Source organism: Mixophyes fleayi, chromosome 5, assembly GCF_038048845.1.
Source record: "Mixophyes fleayi isolate aMixFle1 chromosome 5, aMixFle1.hap1, whole genome shotgun sequence".
NCBI classification, from domain to species: Eukaryota; Metazoa; Chordata; class Amphibia; order Anura; family Limnodynastidae; genus Mixophyes; species Mixophyes fleayi.
This window is the reverse complement of record NC_134406.1, coordinates 194,283,606-194,305,660: the sequence shown is the minus strand read 5'-3', so window position 1 is coordinate 194,305,660 and position 22,055 is coordinate 194,283,606. Positions and strand designations below refer to the sequence as shown.

General features: G+C 38.9%; 1 protein-coding gene across 1 annotated transcript in view; it reads left to right on the top strand.

Annotated features, from left to right (window-relative positions):
* The window catches only part of ZNF407 (zinc finger protein 407), a 414,057-nt gene that overhangs the window by 282,811 nt on the left and 109,191 nt on the right, over positions 1-22,055 (top strand). The window contains exon 8 of the mRNA XM_075213220.1: positions 15,814-15,992. Coding sequence (XP_075069321.1) covers positions 15,814-15,992 — 179 coding nt within the window. The remainder of the gene's footprint in view (positions 1-15,813; positions 15,993-22,055) is intronic.

Sequence of the window (22,055 nt, the reverse complement as noted above, 5' to 3'; positions counted from 1 at the left end):
AATAGTTCAGTGATCAGGCTTGCTTTAAAATGAATCAATATTAAGTAAAATATTAACTTCTGCCTAAATGGTTTAGCAAATATGTGGTGTCGGCCTTATCTTAAAAAATATTCAATGTATATATAATTTATATGTGCACTAAAGAAAACACTCCCCAGAACGTGTTTAAAAATCAAAATGTGTTAACCGCTCGACTCAAACGTCCATAGTAAGAGTAAGAATTCTCTCAGGATGCTCTTTGTTGGATATTTGTAAAATGTTCTCTGTGCAATAACTCTTATGATAAAGAGCACTCCATCATCAGCTATTAATATAGCCCCACCAATTCCTTGGGGCAGATATAAGATTTGGGGCAGATATAAGATTTCCCAAGTAAAGGGACCCCAACTGTACAGGTAAGGTTGGCAGGGGGAGGTGCATGTAACAGGACATTTCCAAAGGTCCTTTTGTTTTGATTTCTTTGAATTGGGTACACATTTTATACAAAATGGGGCTCTGCAGAGTAATTAAATACAGTGTGGTATTGTTACACATACAAATGAAAACAATGTGTCCTAACAATGAAAAATGTATTTATAATACAAGTCTTGTGTTGAGTCACAGAAATCCTTTTTCTGCTGTTCCCTGATATATGCACATACTGGCTAGTGCACCTGTGTTAGACTGGACTCATGCAAGACATTTGGTGATTACGTGCGCACATGTGCAAGCCAGCAGTTCAGGAGGCAAATTGGGAATCAGGAAGGTCCCCCAATATTATTTTTGCCTCCCAAACATTCTGGGAGGGTAGGTAACTATCCCAAGGAAACATTGGAGAGAAGAATAAGTAATTGTGGTGGACAGTGGCAGCCACTTTCTTGTAGATCTGTGGTGTAAACAAGGAGTATCTGTAATATATCTAGAGGTAAATCTTTTTGGCTTTGTTTACTTTACATTTCTTGGTCACTTCTAGTCCATACTTTGGCTTGTCTTTGTTTATCCTTGTACGCTGCCGCCTTGATCATTGCATTCTGTCCGGTTACCTTATGTCTACCACCTAGTGTTCTGCCTGAGTTTTCCAACTTCCATGAGTATCTATATACCTTCGCTACCTGGCATCCATGATAAATTCTTATTTCTCTGAGCTCATGTCCTGGGCATCCAATTACCTGTGGGAATATCGCTCTCTACGGGAAAGGTGGAGTACTATAGGTGAAGTCATAATTTATCCAGTGTCAGTGGATAAATTACATCATTGTATTATGAATATTATGAACTCTACCATTCCAACTTTATTTGTAAATCATTCCCTGGTAAAGGGTCTGGTGTTCTGAAAGCCAACAATGCAATTTTCCATGCCCCATATCTTCATTTATGTATACAAAGTCTTGGCCCACAGACATGTTAGTTGTTTTATGTTTATTGTGCACTTTTCCTTGAAGTGTAAGTGGTATGTATTTGTTCCACTGTACCAACAACCATATAGTTACTTGTTATTACAGGTAGCATTACAATCCTTGTATGATTATCAGTTGGGTAAGAATGAAAGGGAGGGCTCACCCTGTCTCTAGGAGTCTTTATGTTGCTGCATTATAGGCTGCAATTTAGTGGTAGGGCACCCAGACTATATTTATCCAGTGTGTTGGTGACGATGAAGGTAATATTTTCCATTTTATGAACCTGCTACATCTCATTAGTCTTTGTTATTATTGTGAATATTATTGTAGGGTGCCAGCATATTCTGCGGTGCTTTACAATTGAAAACTATCACAATAGGGTATTTATAAATAAACAAAGAGATAAGAGTCAAATATTAATATGGACGACACACACTGGTTCAGTAATTTTCCAGTACAATGCTCTCATTTTTCCAGATTAAGGATATGCCAAATTAATTTTTGGGTGTGTTGAGGAGTATTGGGATTGGGGCGAATAAAGAAGAACTAAGGCTGAGTTTGGCATATTCATTTTGGTGATGCTATGGATAAGGGAATGGATTTCCACCCACATTGACTCTAATTTTGGACATACGCACCATATGTAGGACAGGGTGCCCTCTCATTCACAGATTATCCATCTTAAACTAGAAGTGTTTGGGAACATTTGGTTTAATCTCCTTGGTACAAGGTAATAGCTGTAGAACACTTGAAGGTTTTAGTTCTAATTACCTCCCAATTCTAGTGTCTTCCTCATGTCTCTAACTTAAGCTCAAGTTAATCTTTAGGATCCATGCCACAAGCCAGAATTTATCTGTAAATCAAGGGGATGTCCCTATCTCGTGTGACCTGCAGAAGCAAAATGACTACAATGTAGTTTGTTAAGGAAATGCAAAACCTTTATTAAATGTTGATATAAATGTTTTATCTGAAGATACTGATAAAAACACATGGAATGTAGAGTCACGCTTGGATGTTTGTGATGGAAAGGGGGGTTAGTGGTTGAGTCCTACAATGAGGAGTGGGAAGGAGACCCAGAGGGGTTGTAGAACACAAAATTCTCTGATTGTAATTCAGTGTCCAACCACAGTCCTTTGCTGGGGGGAGGGGAGATGCCATACGACACATTGTGTCAAAAGGTTTGATTGGCAATGCAGATTTAGGTTAGGAACCTGCAGCTTCCTACCTCAGTTTTGTGGAGAACCTGCATTTTTATGCCGGAATGTATTCCAGACCAAATAAAATCTGCAATCTTTTGCTGGAGAGTCTTAAGTCTCCTGTATGGTATTTTAATAGGAAGACAAATAGCAGTTTTGGAAGGACATCCATTTTCACTACATTAGCTCATTCTACTCAAGGTATAAAAAGGGACCTAGCAGCGAGAAATTAATTGGTGACTTTATTGAGAGTAGTCTCTGTGGAATGAAAGGGACAGTGGATCTTAGATTTGAGCCCTCCTCAAGTAACTTGGAGGAGAGGAATTGGTTGGTATTTAGAAAGAGAAGCTGGGTCTAGAGAAGGTCTTTAGAGAGAGGTGAGACACGAGCATGTTTAAGGGTTGTGGGAAAGATGCCAGTGGAGTGAGACAAGTTGAAAAGGTGGCCTAGAGACATGCAGACATTGGGAGACGGGGAGCAGAGAATGTGGGGTAAAGGGGAATGCAGAGGGAGGAGAAGATGACCGGATGGAAAGAACAGATGGTAGATTGGGTAAGGCGGGTGAGAGATGGCAGGAGAAGATTTCTTGATGGATGGCATTTATTATTCATATTAATTGTGTACTTTTGTTATGTTTGATATGTATCATAATGAGTTTATTATATTTGCACATTATTTTTATACATCTAGTATGGCATGTTTGCTTGTGTCTGGAATTTTTTTATACTATAATGAATACTTAAGTTAAAACCTGAAATCAAAATCCACTCGTGAATAAATTGCATTTTCTGACATAAATACTGTCTGGAGCTATAAACTTACTATCATGCAGCTTACCGGTTTAGTTCCGTGCTGTTCATTGGTTTCCCATGGTTACCTCTATCTGCTGTTCAGCCAGGCGTTCCTCTATCATCGGACGCCATGTGGCCTAGTGGTCTACGCATGCGCTATCACAGGAACCTTTAAAACCTTGATTGGATCATTTACAGCCAGTATCTTTATAAGGGCCCTCCTCTGTTTAATGAGTGTCAGATCATCAAGTCTCCCTACCTGATAGAAAGCACTCCTTGTCATATACTTTCGTTGTTCCTGACATCGTGGATTGTGCATCTCACAGCTTCTCAGCATTACTGGTGTAGCTCATCGCTCATCAGCATTAACGGTGCAGCTCACTGCTTCTCAGCATTACCGGTGCAGCTCACTGCTTCTCAGCATTACCGGTGCAGCTCACCGCTTCTCAGCATTACCGGTGCAGCTCACCGCTTCTCAGCATTACCGGTGCAGCTCACCGCTTCTCAGCATTACCGGTGCAGCTCACCGCTTCTCAGCATTACCGGTGCAGCTCACCGCTTCTCAGCATTACCGGTGCAGCTCACCGCTTCTCAGTATTACCGGTGCAGCTCACCGCTTCTCAGCATTACCGGTGCAGCTCACCGCTTCTCAGCATTACCGGTGCAGCTCACCGCTTCTCAGCATTACCGGTGCAGCTCATCGCTTCTCAGTATTACCGGTGCAGCTCACCGCTTCTCATTGGTCCTGTTCCAGAGTTATAACACCTGTGTTCTGCTCTCTACAGTTCATCTCCTCACTGCTACATTTTATTCTGCCTTACAGCTACTTGGTGGTTCAGTGCATTTTCTGCTCTGCGCCCCCTAGAGGACTGCGACCTGCGGTTCAGAGCAGCTAAGACCATATTCCCTTGCGGGAATCCCTGGTGAATACCTCTTCTCTATTAGACTCTGCACCTCTCTGGGGGTAAGCTATCACTCGAGCAGAGATCAAGACCATTCCCATTTTCTGGCTCTTGTGACACATACATTTGGAGAGAAGTGTTCGAGAAGTCACAGCATTCCCATTCCTTCAGTTACTCCAGTTTTCTTCTTTGTCTGAGTGAGACCAACTTATTTCACCTCCTATTTTCCGTCCCTCAAATCCAGAACTAAAGATAAGCAGAATGTCCAAAGCTCTTCTGAAAAATAGTAGTCTCATTCTGCAATTTGCCACAAAATTTTACATGCTTCCTTGTCAAAATTTGTACTTAAATTCTCTGAGTCCTACCACATACAAAACAGTCATTATCTCTATTAATGCAACGCACCACTACAAGATGATAATACATTCTTATATGCTCATAAGAGCTAGTTTATTTTACCTCAACAAGGGGTTACAATGTGCACAGTGTTTCTGGGGCTCCTCCCCTTCTTCAGGTGTAACAATAATTCAGGTTTCTTGAGCTGCATAGTTAAGAGCACCACCATCTCTAAATGGGAGTCTGAGGACATAAACCACAAATATTACCCAGTCCTACCCCAAATACAACACACAGTAGAATGAATTCATCATCATCGTCGCAGCTCTATTCCTAGTAGACTAGAAACTCGGCAAAATGAGAATTTACAAAAACAGTGTGAAAAAATGTGCAAATGCTGTATTGAAGATTGTATTACTGGACCTTTGCACCACTGTGAAACAAACTTTTCCATTGCAAAATGGGATTTGTGCAGTGTTTCCACAATTTTGCTGAAATTTTTTCCTAGCTTACAAAATCAAAACACATCACTCACATTGCTTTCAACTTTGGTCACTTCTTTTTTTGTATACACTCTCCTCCCACTTTCTTTTCATCTATGTCTTTTTATATATTCTGTTTTCAACACTGCATAATGAAATCCCCTTCCATGTCTCTTTAGCCTGAATGGTTGTCATATGCATACTATCTGCTGAAGAGCTCACTGTGTTGACAGATGAATTCTCCTGTGACGTGTACTTAAACTTTATTGCTGCTCAGACGAAAAAATAGGTTGCATGGAAAGAGGTTGCTTGGATTTTCAGAATAGAAGCCCTGTTACAGTATGGCCTCATGGTAGTCTTTGTAACCTCTTTTTCTCTGCAATCACATATAGGAGTGGCAGCAGTGTTCACTATTACTTTGTCTTACACACTGCTGTATGTGTTTGCTTTCTGCTGCACAGGGCAGTCTTGACAAGTTTTACATATTTACTTCCAAAAATAACCCACAGACCAATTTCTTCAAACTAAAAATCCATATAGACAGAGATTACAAATTCACAAAAGCATGCTTGTCTTCCGCATTCAAAATATAATACTTATTTAGAAAGTATCTCTAAAGGTAGACCAGAATGTCTTGTTTGAAATGAGTAAATGGGACATTTTTGTCTGGTTTACTTTGTTCCCACATTTTTAGATTATTAGTTTATATGGTTTCTTTTTTTGTTTTTTTTTAATAGTAAACATTATATTTAAATAAAGATCATGAATTTGGTATACATGTGACATTGTGCATTTAAAATATTCAAAATTTTATAGCAATATATAACGAAATTTAGTCATAATATTCCTCTGAGTTCTCGCTTTCCTCAGACAGTTTATTCTGGTATAAAGAATAGGCAGAATGTGTATCAAGGTAATGTCATTTGTACTGTTATTAGGAGATCCCACAGTCTCTCATTCTCCTAAAGACTTTTTAGCAGTTTAGCGAAGGTATTTCAGACTATGAGCAAAGTTTGTATAAAACAGAAGTGAGCCATTATTTCTCTAATGGCATAAATATTAAGCAGTCTTATGTAATCCACACATACATTTCTGAAACTAATTGTATAATGTAAAAAATGAATATGTTTTCTTTAGCTTATAAAAGCACAATCAAGGCAACATGATGAGTGAGTCAGTGTTGTAAAAGTAAAACTAATTTTGCCTTCACTCACATGAGCTATTGTAGGAGGAAGCTTTATTGTCCCTAGGAAGGTGATAAGGCAGAGTAATTGTATATTATACTGTCCTGGAGCATCTGCCTGAAGACTGTTGGAGCAATTCATCTATCATGGGCCGTACAACATTTTTTGTCTTTCTGCTTTAACCCATCCCCACTGCTGGCCTGCATGAAGGTTTTGATAGGGACTGTGCCTGGGCTGGGGCTCACATTAATCAGTCCCCTTGTTCAACACTCCAGCTGACATAATTACAACCTGCGCACAGCAGTTATTCAAGTCGAGTCCTTGTCACTCGTGCTACGAAACTACACAGCTCAGATCCCCAAGGAGATTGCCTTATCACACTGAACAAGGGCTCACAGGAGTTGAAGAGAATAGAAATGGGAAAATGTCTTCTGGGAGTACTATATATTCCTTTTAAATAAGACATTTGAGAGACATACAAGGGACAAAGAAGTGTTGTACAAGACCCAAAAAGAACACGTTATTCTTTATAAAAATGATTACATAGAGCATTTTTGTGACAAGATATATAAAGTAAACATAGTAAGATTTCCTGTTATTCAATAGCAATTGCCATTTATATTCTATCCATATAGATTAGGTATTGTATTGTTGGATTAAGAGCCCATACAATTGTGACTGCAGATAATTGTGCCCCCACTCTGTGTTGGAACTGTTGCATAAGAAAGTGGGTGAAAGACTGCATGGTGGTTGAGAAGCACATAGAACGAAGAATGTATTTCCCTTTTTGTGTAAATCAGTCTAATGTGATAACACAGGAGCTGAGGGAGTAACTTGTTCTTGAAAGTGGAATTTGTAGAACATAATCACCCAGCATACATACCAACTGCCTGATCTTCTGCATTTTGTAACATCGTTGTTGCTATCAAGATTCTTTTCAGCTTAAGCATGTGTTTCTTTTTAAATATTCTTATCATGATATCCTCTATTGTAAATCATTTTTTAATCACTCCTCCCTATGTCCTCCCATTAGCACCTAATTTCTTCAAGATTTATGAAGATCGGACAAAACAGATAAAACATATTGATGCACAGCTTTGTACATCATTCGTAGCCCACAATTATTGTTCATCAGCACTTGAGTATGCCATTCAGGAACCCATTCACTAATGTAACTCCATGTTACTGCAAGTAGCTCAAGCTTTCCAATTTTTTTTTGTGGGGAAAAATACTTTTATTGCTAAACACTTGCTCTTACAAGAAAAAATGTTGTGTGTATGTTCCTTGCAGGATAACCCCACCCTTTCAAGCACCTGTTATGGCCTGTAAATTGATTTGAGCAGCTTCCACTTTTGTATTTGTCTGAGAGGCATGTTGGTGTCAGTAGCTGAGAGGGAGTACTGGCACTGAATTGCTGTTTGGAGGCTTCTGGGGTACCTCTTTGGTAAGTTGGCTCTCAATTTAAAAACACATATGTATGGCCCAAATATATGGGACTCTCATTGTTTAGAGTAGGATCATCCTATTAGCAAAAGCGCCTTAGCGTGGCGGATGGCTTAAACATACATTTGCAAATGTGTGCAACAAAGACTTTTGCATTTTTATCTACAGTAGAAATAGCAGATCTGTTGCTGGCTATAGCAGTGTGCTGGGGGAAAAAATGTTGTGTGTATGTTCCTTGCAGGATAACCCCACCCTTTCAAGCACCTGTTATGGCCTATAAATTGATTTGAGCAGCTTCCACTTTTGTATTTGCTCTTACAAGAAGCAGTTTCTAAACAATTTCTGTCAAAGTTTTGTAGCAAAAATATAAAATGAATAGTTGTGTCTGGTTGTCATTTGCACCTCGGTAAAACATGGAAACCAATGAGACCACACAACAGAAACAGATTATACAGTAGCCAGCTGTATCATAGGTAGAGGAACTCCCATATCTGTTTTAATGATCTGTAATGAGAAGCGGCTATTTCACACAATCGCACAACACACACGGTATCCACAAAAGAAATACAATAGACAAGACTTTCCTACCCTATATTAATGTTACAAATCCCACTCTGGCAAAATATGGACAGTCATTGCTAATGGTGTAGTGAGGAGTTCAGTGCTTAACCACTTACAAAAATATTGCTATCTCTAACTTACCTCCTCTGAACAACAGTAAGTCGTTCTTTAGCAAGAAGACATCCAATCAGACATGGTATAGTCTTGAAATATTATCTTAGAGTAGGATGTGGACAGTTACCATTAATTCTCAACCCCCTCACAGTCCATGTTTTGACTCCTGCTGAGTGTAAGCTCTGCCATGTTTGTATGCCTTCAGTCGTAATACTTTGGTATTGCATTTCATACATACAGTTCAAAGACATTTTAATGTTTAGCATGAAAGTAAGGCCTCTTTTTTTTGGAGAACCCAACCATCTAGACAAAGACCATTCATTATCTATATCTTGGGGCATCTTATGTCTATCGATTGGTTATTTCACAAGTCTACAGCGTGTGATAGAAACTTGAGGATGGTAGGGAATCTGGAAGATCCAGTGTATACCATTCTCTCATTTTCATCACTTTGAATTTGAGGTATCCCATAAGTGTTTTATTAGTCCAAGAAACTTGGACATTGTAGGTCAACAATTCAGTTGACCGAGCAGACTTTGTTGCCCAATGTCTCCTGGACATGTTTTGAGTAACAGGCATTGTCATTTTTTGGGCTTCTTTATATATGGTGTCTGCAATTTTGGGGCCTGACGATCCGTACTGATTTCTGCTACATTGATTTTGGAGGGTTCACCAGCTTGGTCATTTTAAACACCTTCAGTCTGGGCACTAATATATCCCACTTTTAGCTGTCCGGAGGTAGCAACATTCCATAATTTGTTCCAAACCTCATCACTTCCCCAAATGGCCTACCACTTGTCCAATTGTATTTTATCACAGACTTCCAAGTTGTTAAACAAGGCTCAACTGTCAGTATTAATGATCAGTGGCCAAGTAGTTTCTTCAACTACTTGTACAATTGACATTAGTTCAGCATATTGATTAGATCCTTTTTCAGTTTGACTAATGATGGTTTGAGTGGTAGGTTGTATGGAAGCAGTCACCCAGACTCTATCCTTTGGCATTATCTGTAAACTAGGTATGTTCCTTTTCTTCATCTATCAGAACATGATTGAGTGCTGCTAACAGGAGATTCATCAAGCGCATGGTAGGGAATGTATAAGATCCGGTGTACATCTTTCTCCTTTGCATACAAGTGATTCTGATAAACGGACTCCTTAATACAGGTGATTCTGATAGGTCAGGCTCAAAAATGACAGCAGCCCTACAGTATGTACTGTACTCTGTGGTAACTGCTATGTTTGCTACATATTCTTTTACTAAAAACTTAATAAAAACCTTTTGAGATAAAAAAAAAGACAGCAGGTAGCACAGGTATTAAATATATTGCACATCTCACTGACAACTCACACCTGGCCTTGCCATATGTTATTAACAGGCTAAAACCAAAATTATTTTCAAACCCGACAATTTGTCCAATACCCCCCCCCCCATACTCTGTCTCCTGCTCACTAACCCCATTTGAGTCATTCTGCTATGAGACCCTCTTGCACCAGGCAATCACAGGTTGTACTTTATTAGTTCTTTCTACATGTTGCAGTGAAGGATAAGCTTCTACTAACTGTTTTTCAAGTTTACTCAGATAGAACCAGGGACTGTGCTACTATTAGGGCAACCTAGGCGGTTTACTAGGCTGCCAATTGTTAGGGGCACCGAACACTGAATGAGTGACATAATGTCAGTCATCCAGTGATTTTACTTTCCCTGCGAAACCCCCAAACAGAGTGCCAGCTGCTGACATGAGGGGAAAGCAGCCAGTAGCAGCTTATATGCTACTCAGGGGCAGGCTGGGCTGGGGGGCATCTGTCCTCTGGGCCGGTCCCATAGTGGCATACGTGGGTCTGGGTCACTGGGCCACCTGCATTTTTTTCCATTAAAATGCTCTTAATAGGCTGCTGAGTCTTGTCCCGGGTCTAAAATTTGCCAGCTTCTACCCTGACGCTACTCCATGTGTGTGTATCACTGAGAGTGTGGCACTTGGCTATAATGTCATAGTCAAGCACCGCAATCCCAGTCTGAGGAGTCTGAAATTGTTGACAATTTTAAGCGCATTTTCTTTGTTGGTTGTGCTTCTTTTATAAGTTTGCAGTAAACAATGTGCATGTGTGTATACACATTTGAAGCGACTGTCAAGTTTTATATCGTAAAAAATAATTTTATATAGTTTAGCTTGTATTTAATCAGCAACATTTTTCTAAATTACCGTATATACTCGTGTATAAGCCGACTTTTTCAGCACATTTTTTATGCTGAAAAAGCCCCCCTCGGCTTATACACGAGTGAACTTACCTGCTCTTCAGTCCCTCAGCTCTTAACTTCCGCAGTGGAACGCATGTGCATTCCACTGACAGGAAGTTCGGCATTTGGAACACAACTTGCGTTCCAAATGCCGAACTTCCTGTCAGTGGAACGCACATGCGTTCCACTGCAGAGGTAAGTAAAAGGCTAAGGTGGAAATTAGGAAGCTTAAGTAGCCCTACGGAAACCTGCCAGGTGAAAAGCGTTGAACACTGTGAGGAATGTACCAAATGCAACTGGCTACATGTGTCTTCGCCACCTGCGTCCGGGGAATACACTGTTCTGACCACCTGTGCTAGGACAACTATTGTCGTGAGAGGCCGGGAAGGGGATCATTTTAAGTGACCACCCCCAACACTGGGACATCTGCAGACCGTATGTAATAACTTATAATTTCCTTTCTTTTAATACATTCAATATAATTGTGTGGAGTTTTCCTCTTTATTGAATCAATTAACACTTGAAATTGGCTGTCTTTTTGCTAGTAGCACTAATTACCCTATTGGAGAGGTTTACTATGGGTTAATGGACGCTGTTGTATCTTATATATGATACTAGAGGTGTTCTCCATGAAGACTGGTGTAATGCTCACGTTCACTAGAACTAATTGTATTAATTAGTGATCGTGTTCTATTCTCTGTACCATCTACACATTACCAGTAGCTGCTGCATTTCCCACCCTAGGCTTATACTCGAGTCAATAAGTTTTCCCATTTTTTTGTGGTAAAATGAGGTGCCTCGGCTTATATTCGGGTCGACTTATACTCGAGTATATACGGTATTTAGTTTGTGAGGAAATAATGATCATATGATATTTATTCTTGATTTCCAAATCATGAATACACTTCAAGTTTTGTGCTTCATAGTACTAAATTGCTCATGAGATTCAGTCTTCCTGACTTTAATTGTGGTCCAGGTACATTCAGAATGAAACAAATATTAAACCAAAATGTGCCTATCTTATTGCATAGATTATTTTCTGAGGAGAGGGCCTTGGGAACAACACTTCAGACATTACTTTGGGAGACTGCCAGGTCTCAAAACTTTCTTCATGTTACTTGCTTCTTTTTCCACAGCGAAACAGCCATTAAGAAACAACAGATACTTGCAACAAAGGAATATTTTTTTACTCCTTATGACCTATCTATTTTATGCAAATATTGATATCACACATTTAAAGCTATTGAATCAAAGTTAATTTGATCTGTGGATTTGTAATGCAAAACATCATTAATCTAAATGACAGACTTTACATATGTTTACAATATAGAAGGTAAAAAGGGGCTTTCCATTTTAAGATACCTGTACCTTTCTGACTTCCTGTGAATTTTAGCCATGTTTTGTTTGAGTTGCTTATTTTTTCTTGCCATTGGATCTTACACATAGCTGCTGTCTGGATACACTTGTATCTAAGGCAGTGGTTCCCAAACTTCTACAGTTCGCGGCACCCTTAGTGTCTCCATAATATTTTCGAGGCATCCCTCCAAAATAATTACTGAGCAGTCCTATTTAATAAGTAGCGGGGTCAAAAAACATAATAAGTATTTAGGTCAGGACAGAAAACTTATTTAGTTGTATGCAAAAATACACATATATCCAAGGGAAAATAATATTTTTATATATTTTTTTAAAATAATATTTCTGTCAAAGAATAATTTACAGCTAACTCACTCTGTGCCCCTGCATCATCTCCACACTCTGTGCCCCCCTGCATCATCTCCACACTCTGTGCCCCCCTGCATCATCTCCACACTCTGTGCCCCCCTGCATCATCTCCACACTCTGTGCCCCCCTGCATCATCTCCACACTCTGTGCCCCCCTGCATCCACACTCTCTGTGACCCCTCTGTATCCACGCTCTCTGCATCCACGCTCTCTGTGCCCCCTCTGCATCCTGCCATGACCATGGGCGCCGGGACCCAGCTTCCTCTCTCCTGCCGCTCATCACTGAATGTCGGGTGTGATGACGTCACGCCCGACATTCAGTGAGGAGGGAGGAGGATGCTGGGTCCCGGGCACCGCCGGATTGGTAAGTGTTTTGGTTTTTTTTGTTTCTTTGTTTTTTTCCTCTTTCTGTCCACGGCACCCCTGTGACAGCGCCGCGGCGCACAATTTGGGAACCTAGGATCTAAGGAATAAAGCACAGCAGTGTTATGTTGTATCTAAGGACAGAGAAGAAAAAAAAACACAACTATGCTACATTATATAAATGCATGGCTGAAAGTAAGCCAGAAGTGGCAAACAGATGGCACAGCAAAAGTGGCTTATTGTAAAGCTTGTAATGTTGATTTATTATTGGGGTCATTATGTAATATAGAATTTGGTTTCTTATTTTTTATCTTGCCAAATATCCCCTTGTGGTTAATAAATATCACTTCAGCTTTTTTGTGTTTTTTTTCTTTATTAATCATTTTAATTGTTTGAGTTAAATTTAGCAGGTAAATATTCCCCTGTAAAGCTTTCTGACACCCTGAATGGGTACTTAATGATAAACCCTTGCATAGGGAGTTGCCACTATACTATGCCTCTATTCTTATGACAGTTTCATCATTTTGTCCTCATTACACATTTTGTGTTTTTTTTTTTAAATTAAAACCAATATTATTTTGAACAGATCCTGGTTGTGCACAGCAGATGGTCAGAAATGCTGACATAGCTGCATTATGATATTTGATTTCATATCAATCATGTATTCTCAGCATGTATTATTTAGAATTTATGTGTGAGAACTTTCCTGATTTTGAGTTTCTCCTGCATTCAACCAAGTCAGTTTTATTTATTCATAAGGGAACCTATATATTTGATACAAACTATAGGAGAAAATTACAGAATGTAAATGTTTTCTCTAACATACACTACAATATTATTTTCCGTTTTCCTTTATATGCCATTATGTTCTTTACTACCATTTATAATTTGTATTTTTCTTTACCACTGCACCTTCCATCTTTTTCTACAGATTTACAAGCCACTATATTACGTATACACTGAAAAAACTAATGCCACTAAAAATGCTTTCTTGGTCAATTTATTCGTCCTAATATATATGTAATTTGACCCCCAAGTATTCTCTTAGCCACACATTATACTCCCCTTTCTACAATGTGCTTTTTCCGTGTAGCTGACCATAATTCTACATAGATTCCTGTCTCTGTGTTATTAGTGTGTTTTCCAGCAAACACACTTTAAACTGACCTGTCCCTCACACAGCTCACACTCTCTATTTTTCTTGATTTCTTTTTCTTTTTAGAGTATATGCTCTCATGAGTAGGACCCTCTTTTAGCTGGTATCTTTGTGTGATTTATGTGTTCCTTTTAGTAAATGTACAATGTTGCTTAATATGTTGGAATTTTTAAAAAACATTCCATAATAATAATAATAATAATATGGTACTCTTCTTACCTCTAAAGCAGTGAGCGGCAGTATGAAGTAGCTGGAGGGCTGTAGGAGCAGTCTTCAAAGGGCTGCACAGAGGAAGGAGGGCGTGCACAGTCCAGTTCCTCTTCCTCTGGTTGTGTCGCTTGACCATCCTGTACTGTGCAGGGGAGATCACGTGACGAGGAAGTCAGCTGCCCTGTTCTAATAAGATTGGGAGCAGCAGGCTGGGAGGCCATGAAAGAAGGTGTGGTCTGGGGGATGTGGCTCCAGAAATGTAAATCTAACCTGTATAAAGCGCACACTACCAGATCAATTTAAACATCACAAAAAACAGAACAGCAAATTTTAGCCCGGAGGGGTGAGACTCTGCTCACCAGCCTATTAGGAACATTGTAAAGGAAAAAAATGTAGCTAGCTCAGTGACTCAGCCCACAGTAGCCCCCCGTGGGGGCAGATCCCCCAGACCCAGCCCTCGTCTGTGGCTGTTTTGAAAAACTTCCTAGCAATACTTAATTAGCTTTACATTGGTTTAATTCTTACTGTCTTTTTGTTTCTCTCTTCCGTGAGATCTCAGAGGGGAGGTGAAGTACAGGTGATCACTAGGAAATAGGCAGAGTGCAAGACCTACCCAGAATTCTGGAGCCTACCAAACATTCCTTGAGAGTGGACACATTTGATTTAAATTATTTTATAACTCTTAAGGCTGTTAAGAACTAGGAAGTTGTTTATTAAAATCTATCCTGCTTTTTTAGAGGTCCTTGCTGCTTCAATTCAAATTTGTCCTGAAAGTGAAGGAATTGGAAGCACACAGGACTATAATGTATAATAATATTTTCTGTGTGTATGGTGTCTTTGTGTAGGAATATTATAAGCAAGCATTATGTGTTTATAATATATGAAGGTGACATATGTTTACATATCGTATGAATACAACATTGCAGGATCACATATGATAATTTCAGTACATATTTATAAGCTCTTTTGGTTATTTTGATGAATACACTTGACAGTGGATCAGGCACGATAATGAAATAGTTCTTACCCTGAAACGTTACCTATCTTGGTCCTTCTTTTTGTCCTGTTTATGGCTCTTGCAGCACACTGAGGACTCTTCTTTTGACCACACCTGAGTCGTTGTTCTTGGTGCTTTCAAGATAGGAAGTAATTAACTTTGTTTATTCCTTATAGTTTATAATGATACTTTTCCGGCCACCATATATTTAGATAGCTTTTACTTAGTAATGTTAAAGAGACCACTAAGCTAAAATACAAGTGACTTATATAAAAAAAGCCCTGGGTCCATGGGTTCATGGCCCTAGCTGTGTGGAGTTTATATGTTCTCCTGTGTTTGTGTGGGTTTCCTCCAGGGTCTCTGGAGTTTCCTTCCACAGTCCAAACACATACTGGTAGGTTATGTATTGGCTGCTGACATAAGATAAATTAAATGGAGCTTACAGTTTACAGCTCAATCACTGATGTGATTGATCAAAATGTTCTCTAAAACGCTGCACAATATGGTGGCGATATATAAATAAATTATATTTGTCATAAACATATGTAAACATTTCAGGGGAATATCAGAACTGATGATATTTCTGATAATGTAGTGATTTGTAGATGTAAATGCAATGTCAAATAAATCAAGTCCTGTAATTGGAATATATATATGTGTGTATCTATGTATGTATATTTATTTATTTATATTATATACATACACTGAAACCTTGTAACATGAGATTTTGTTGCATCAGGTCGAACTGTGCTGAAAACGTCCGCAAACACATTTTGCACACTGGCAAACACGATGGAGTGAAAATGTACAATTGTCCGAAGTGTAGTTATGGAACGAATGCACCAATGGAATTTCGAAACCACCTGAAAGAACAACATTTGGACATTGAGAACCCAGACTTGGCATATCTTCACGCTGGTAAGACATTAATATTTCTAGCATATCTGAATTGGCATCTGATTGTGCACTTTCAGTTTTAAGTTGTAAGTATTTGCCAAAGATTGCTTATGACTCTGAGAACAATGGGAATTCACAGTTTAAAGATGTGTCAAACTGGAAAAACATCATAACTTTGTTTTTCAAATCATTCAACTAAATGGGACACATTTGCACCTTATTTTTGGTCTTTTGCACGTAAGAACATATCTATGAACACTTCATGAACTCAAAAGTTGCGCATATAATAAAGAAGACAGTCTAGTTTCCCTTCACTCTTGTGATTCATTTAAGCCATAAATAAGAATAGTCCAAAATTTAAGGAGACAAATGGGAAAGTTGAATTTAATGAATAGGTCGGTACTACAGTGGTGGCATGTTGGTCTTTGTATTAACATTTCCATTCTTCTCACAAGGGAACCTGTACACGTAGAAGAATCTACTGTGGTTTTCTCAATAACCATTGTCTGAGTTCAGACAATTAGACGCACATGTGCAAAAACGGGAGCTGTACATTTCTGTCACTTTTTGTTGTTGTTTGTAAATAAGCCTTTGTGTCACTGATCAGAACTTGTAGAGATGTCCTGTTTGTAAACACATTTTAATAAAGATTGTCTATTTGCAGTTGCATATAGAACAACCTAATACTGATTATATTGTAAAATAGTTTGTATAATCACATAGTAGCGAGATCAAACATGATATAATCGTGTAAGTAGTAGAAACACTAAGAAAATTTACAATATTGTAATATATCACTGTCTTAACTTCTTATCCATATCATGACTGCAAGGGTCTACCGCATTTTCCTCTTCTACTTGGACATTTATGCTTGATATAAAAGTTGTACAGAACAACCATGAAGGTTAAATAAGGGGGGCTAAAAGGGACTAAAACATCCTAGTAAAATCCAGTACAAATCTCCTTAAACCGAAGGCAGGTGTTGGACTATAGCTGTCGTAGGGGGGTGTGGTGGCAATGGGAGACAGACGTGACAAGGATCTGGCAATGTCAGTCCAACCACTACATCGCTCCCTACTCTGACCTTCTGAGCATGTGTTGGTCATGGTACCATGTGCAGTGAAGCCCGCCTTGGGCTTACAGTTCTACAGGCCTTCCATCCACCACAAATTTTGCTATGGGGCCCGACAATTTCGTGGTCACGCCCATGACTTTTTTTAAAGCAACATTGTCTCACAAAACCAAAAAATAAAGGATTGATTCCTCATTTAAGGAACTGTGGGCAGAGACATTTCTTATGTAGTACGTTTGGACCGGTATAAATCCAGAAAGTCAGCAGGTTATGAGCTGCTGCCTATACATGAAGGATGGGAAGCTTGCACACTGGTCATGTGACCAATACGTGGCTTATGAAAGACTCTGGCACTGCTATTCTGTGGATGTCTGACTGATGAAGGTTATTGAGACTATTTAAAATAATATTCCTCTAATCAGCATATTCTGAGAATTGTAACATTTGCCTTACCAAATTTTTGTCCTGATTCCTAGCTTTTATAAATGGTTGCCTAGGCCTACAGTAATGCAAACACACGCAATTTAAAACTATATAGGTTTTTGATGCTAAAATGGGTTAAGAGGAAATAAATTTGTTTCCTTTATTTATTCTATAGATTAAACGACAATTAGACTACGTATCTCCTAACTGACCCAATTCTATGGGACTACCCTGCCATCCCCACAGTCAGTACTTTAGTTCTGACTTACAGGATTGTTGGGAGGTATGTTCAGCTTCCAGTTCAGTGATGGGCATGTCCCCCTCGTGATGTGACCACGTCCTCTTTTCACAAACTGTTAGAGGCACAGCTATTACTGTCCATTGTAGAGATGGGCGGCTCGGTTCCCCGAGATCCGAACCCGCCCGAACTTCACCTATCTGAGTACCGAGCCGAGCAGTCTTGGTACTCTCCCGCCCATTCGGATTCGAAATCGAGGCAAAACGTCATTGTGACATCGTCAGATCTCAGAGCTCGGTTCTCGCGATATTTGAAATGCATAAATACCCGCCTCCACAGCAATCCATCAGCATTTGACAGAGAGAGAGAGAGGGTCACAGGCTGTATTAGAGCAGGGACAGAGCAATTATTGTATACCTTATTCTTTCAATTATTATTGAAATTCTGCTAGCAATTGTTAGAGCAGGAAGAGAGGAGGATAGAGGAGGCATTTTTGTTAATATTTTGCACTCCAAATGCTTTGGGGTGTCCAATATTCCCCAGTGTGAAACCACAATTTTTCTGGCTGCAAAAAGTCATATCTAGCAGCACTATCTATTGAATATTTTGCACTACAAATGCTTTGGGGTGTCTCATATTCCCCAATGTGAAACAACAATTTTTCTGGCTGCATAAAGTCTTATCTAGCAGCACTATCTATTGAATATTTTGCAATACAAGTGCTTTGGGCTCATTAAAATGGATTCAAATCAGTCCACATATGAGCAGGATCAGCAAGCAGGTGCTGGCACCAGTCCTGATGGTAGTCTTCCCTGTACGTCATCTGGTAAAGCCTATGTAAAAGTACATAGTCTTTTTAAATCAGGGAAAAAACACACCCAAAAAAAAATAAGTATATGTGTAGGGTGCAATCTACCCCCAAATAGGAAAGGGACTTGAGTCATTTCTATATCACGTACAGTCTTGAAAGGCTGCTGTTTTGTCAATTTCACGATAATGGTAGGGTGTCATACACAGACTGCCACCAAACTGCCTTTGTCCATTTCTATTTATATTCTACAGTCTATAACGGCTGAATTTTTTCTATTTCAATAAAAGTGGAGGGGGAATCTGATACAGACTGCCACCAAACTGCCTTTATCCATTTCTATTTAACGTACAGTCAATGCAGGCTAATTTTTTTCTATTTAACTACAAGTGGATGGTGTAATATACACCCAAAGACAATGGCTACATTGCCAATAGTCAAAGATGGAGGGAAAGACAACCAGGTTTGTCTGTATAATTTGCAGGCAAGTGTTAGCATTAAGGACGGCCTACCAGGGATTAAACTGTTTTTTTTCATAATTTATTAGCTTTAGAATTACCTCACTTATCCAAGAAACAGGTGGAGGACTAAATTAGGTTATGTTAGACCAAAAAAATTGTATTTTTTACAAAAATAGCAAACCAAAACCAAAACACGCAAGGGCGGTTTTGCCAAAACCAAAACACGAAGGCAATCCAGATCCAAAACCAAAACACGGGGTCAGTGACCATCTAGTCCTTTGTGACAGGTCAGAATCCTGCTGTGATGTATACCTACCTAGCTATATTATAATTGTTATGATTTATTATATTATGTATGCAAGACATTCTTGTTACAGTTAGTAAACTCTATATACCTATGAGTGTAGTTGTATACTTTTTTTGCTTCTGTGAAGAATATCTATTCTTCTGTTGTGTGGCTTCCATCTAGCTGATTTGTAATGTATCTCCCACTTTGTCTACCTCCGGTTTTGAAACTCTGTTGAAGGAGCTTTTGCAGTACAGAATATTACCTGGCTGTAAAGAAAGATCTAGCGTTTGACAGCTGTCAATTTGGAGACATGGATCAGGTGTACCCTTATATTCATGAAATAAATGTCAAGAAGCTGGAAGAAAAGATTTCCAGTTCATATATATATATATATATAAACAATGGAGCTCAACTGAAGATTGTTTCTGACATGCATGGCTCACTTTTATTTTGTTTTAGAAAATTAGTGCATTTGGTTTGCAGTCCAACTTTATTGTACTATTCCATTGGATTATTGATGTCTTTGCATATAGAAGTTAGGAGTCCTCCAAATGAACCTTCAGTTTATTCTTTTATTGCCTGATGAAACTAGTGATTTAAGCACACCGTTCTGAGCCATTGTCGTCAGCATTAGAAATGTTTCAAAGAGATTGACTCTTGTCACAGCTGTTCATGTCAGACAGTCTCCGTATAAAGCAAATCCGCTTGATTGGCAGTGTATCATTCATGCTCCTTTGTGAGAAGCTTCACGTTTTGTCTCAGCTATTCAATAAAAACACTATCCAGTTTGAAAAGTGAAATCTATATTCAATTGAATCTACAGAATTCACAACCGTTTCCTTGTAATTGAGAATCAGATATAAACTTCCTAAAGTAGATAAATGAGTCAATCAAAGCAATGTTATTGTATGTCTGAAACAGCTGCATTATTGTTTGAATGGTTGTGTTGGTTATAATTGCAGGCTGATCTTGTCATATTTTGTCAGTTGTGGCACCTCTTAAGTATATAGGAGGCGGAGGTGTTGGGTGGCAAAGAAGTGATGATACATACTGCATTTAGTATAGAGGTATTCTTCGTGGTAATATAGCTCTTCATTTATTTGCAGCAAATGTTCAATATTTTAACTCTGCTGCATATTAATCATACAATGCTAGCTAAATGGCAGCTAGCAGTAAGTCACTATTACCAGTGATGTATTAATCCTGAGCTGGATCAGGTCTCTTCTGCCTTGTCATGGCTGCCTCCTTGGTTGTGGAAAGCTCAGTTACAGCAAAATGATGTCATTGAGTTTCTATGGTAAACCCAATGTGGAAACTACATTTATTAAATACACTTACAGACGTAAACAGGTAAGTCACAAAATGCTGCTTATTCGCCTAGTGTAAAATGGTATTTAATAACAAGATTGAGCCCAGCAGTATAATTTAACTTTTGTTTAAAAAAAAAAAACATTTTCCACTTTTATGGCAGACCTATGTTCTGTTATTATATATCTGTGCTGTCATAAGGGACAGATGAAGGGAAATAAATTACTGCAGTATGATTGCTAAATTTGGTGCCAATTAAACAACATAAAATGGTAAGAGTAACACTTTCACTCTAAAAATATCAACACTTTTTTATATATTAATATGCATATATCTGAACTGGTCCCTCTACACAGTATAAAAGTACATATTCAGTTAGTATTTAGTCACACAGTATGTGTCTCTGAACCAGTCTTTTTGCAGACACACAGACTTTCTCATATGTATGGTATCAAGCGGCTGGCTTTTATTTCTCCAGTGTAATGTCCATTAAGTGCCAATGTTACCTGAGCTATCAGATATGGTATTTCAGCTTATCTCCTAATGGTACTTGCAAGACTGTAAAAGGAAGTCCAGCCTTAATTCTGGGTTCAGTGTGATGCGGATCCCTTCCATCACTTCCACAGTGCTCATTCCCCTTTCCTAGAATGCCGGGGATGCAATTTCAATGCAACACAGGTCTATTGTATAATTGGTATCTGTTCTGTGCAACTGGAGAGAATCTCCTACATATTCAGTTATTACCAACTATTTGTATATATTGATTGGGTGCTCAGGACCTGAATCCAAGAGGTCCTGGGCACAACGCTAGAATCAGTTAGAACATGCTGCCAAGCCACCATCATGACAGAGGGTTAGATAATATCTATAATTCATCCTTCTACTGTACATTAAAAGGAATTAAACCACATAGGAGTTTCGTAACTATTTGCTTCAACACAGGTCTCAGATCTTAGATGTGACATATACGATCATTAATAATTTACATTGTGGGGTGCCTTATTCCTTATAATACATCCATTTTTTCCGATGAATTTTGAAATGATGAGATCAGATCTCACTGTTTATAAAGTTATTATTTACAGGAGTTTATACATATATTAACATCACTTGGTAAATAATGCCCAGACTGTTAGCCTGTGACAGGCTGAATACAGTTCTACATTATGTGGCTGATGAATATTGGGATGTATATCAGTATTTTGCGTGAAATCACTCTGCTTATGCATAGAAAGTGGGCACACGTATATGCAGACTTGTGTGATTCTGGCACTTCATCATCATCAGCTTTTAGCGGCACTAATTCCGCAGCACTATACAGAGAAATCACTCGCATCAGTCCCTGCCCCATTGGAGCTTAGTCTAATTTCCCTAACACACACACACACACACACACACACACACACACAGACTAAAGTCAATTTAATAGCAGCCAATTAACCTACTAGTATCTTTTTGGGGTGTGGGAGGAAACCGGAGAACCCG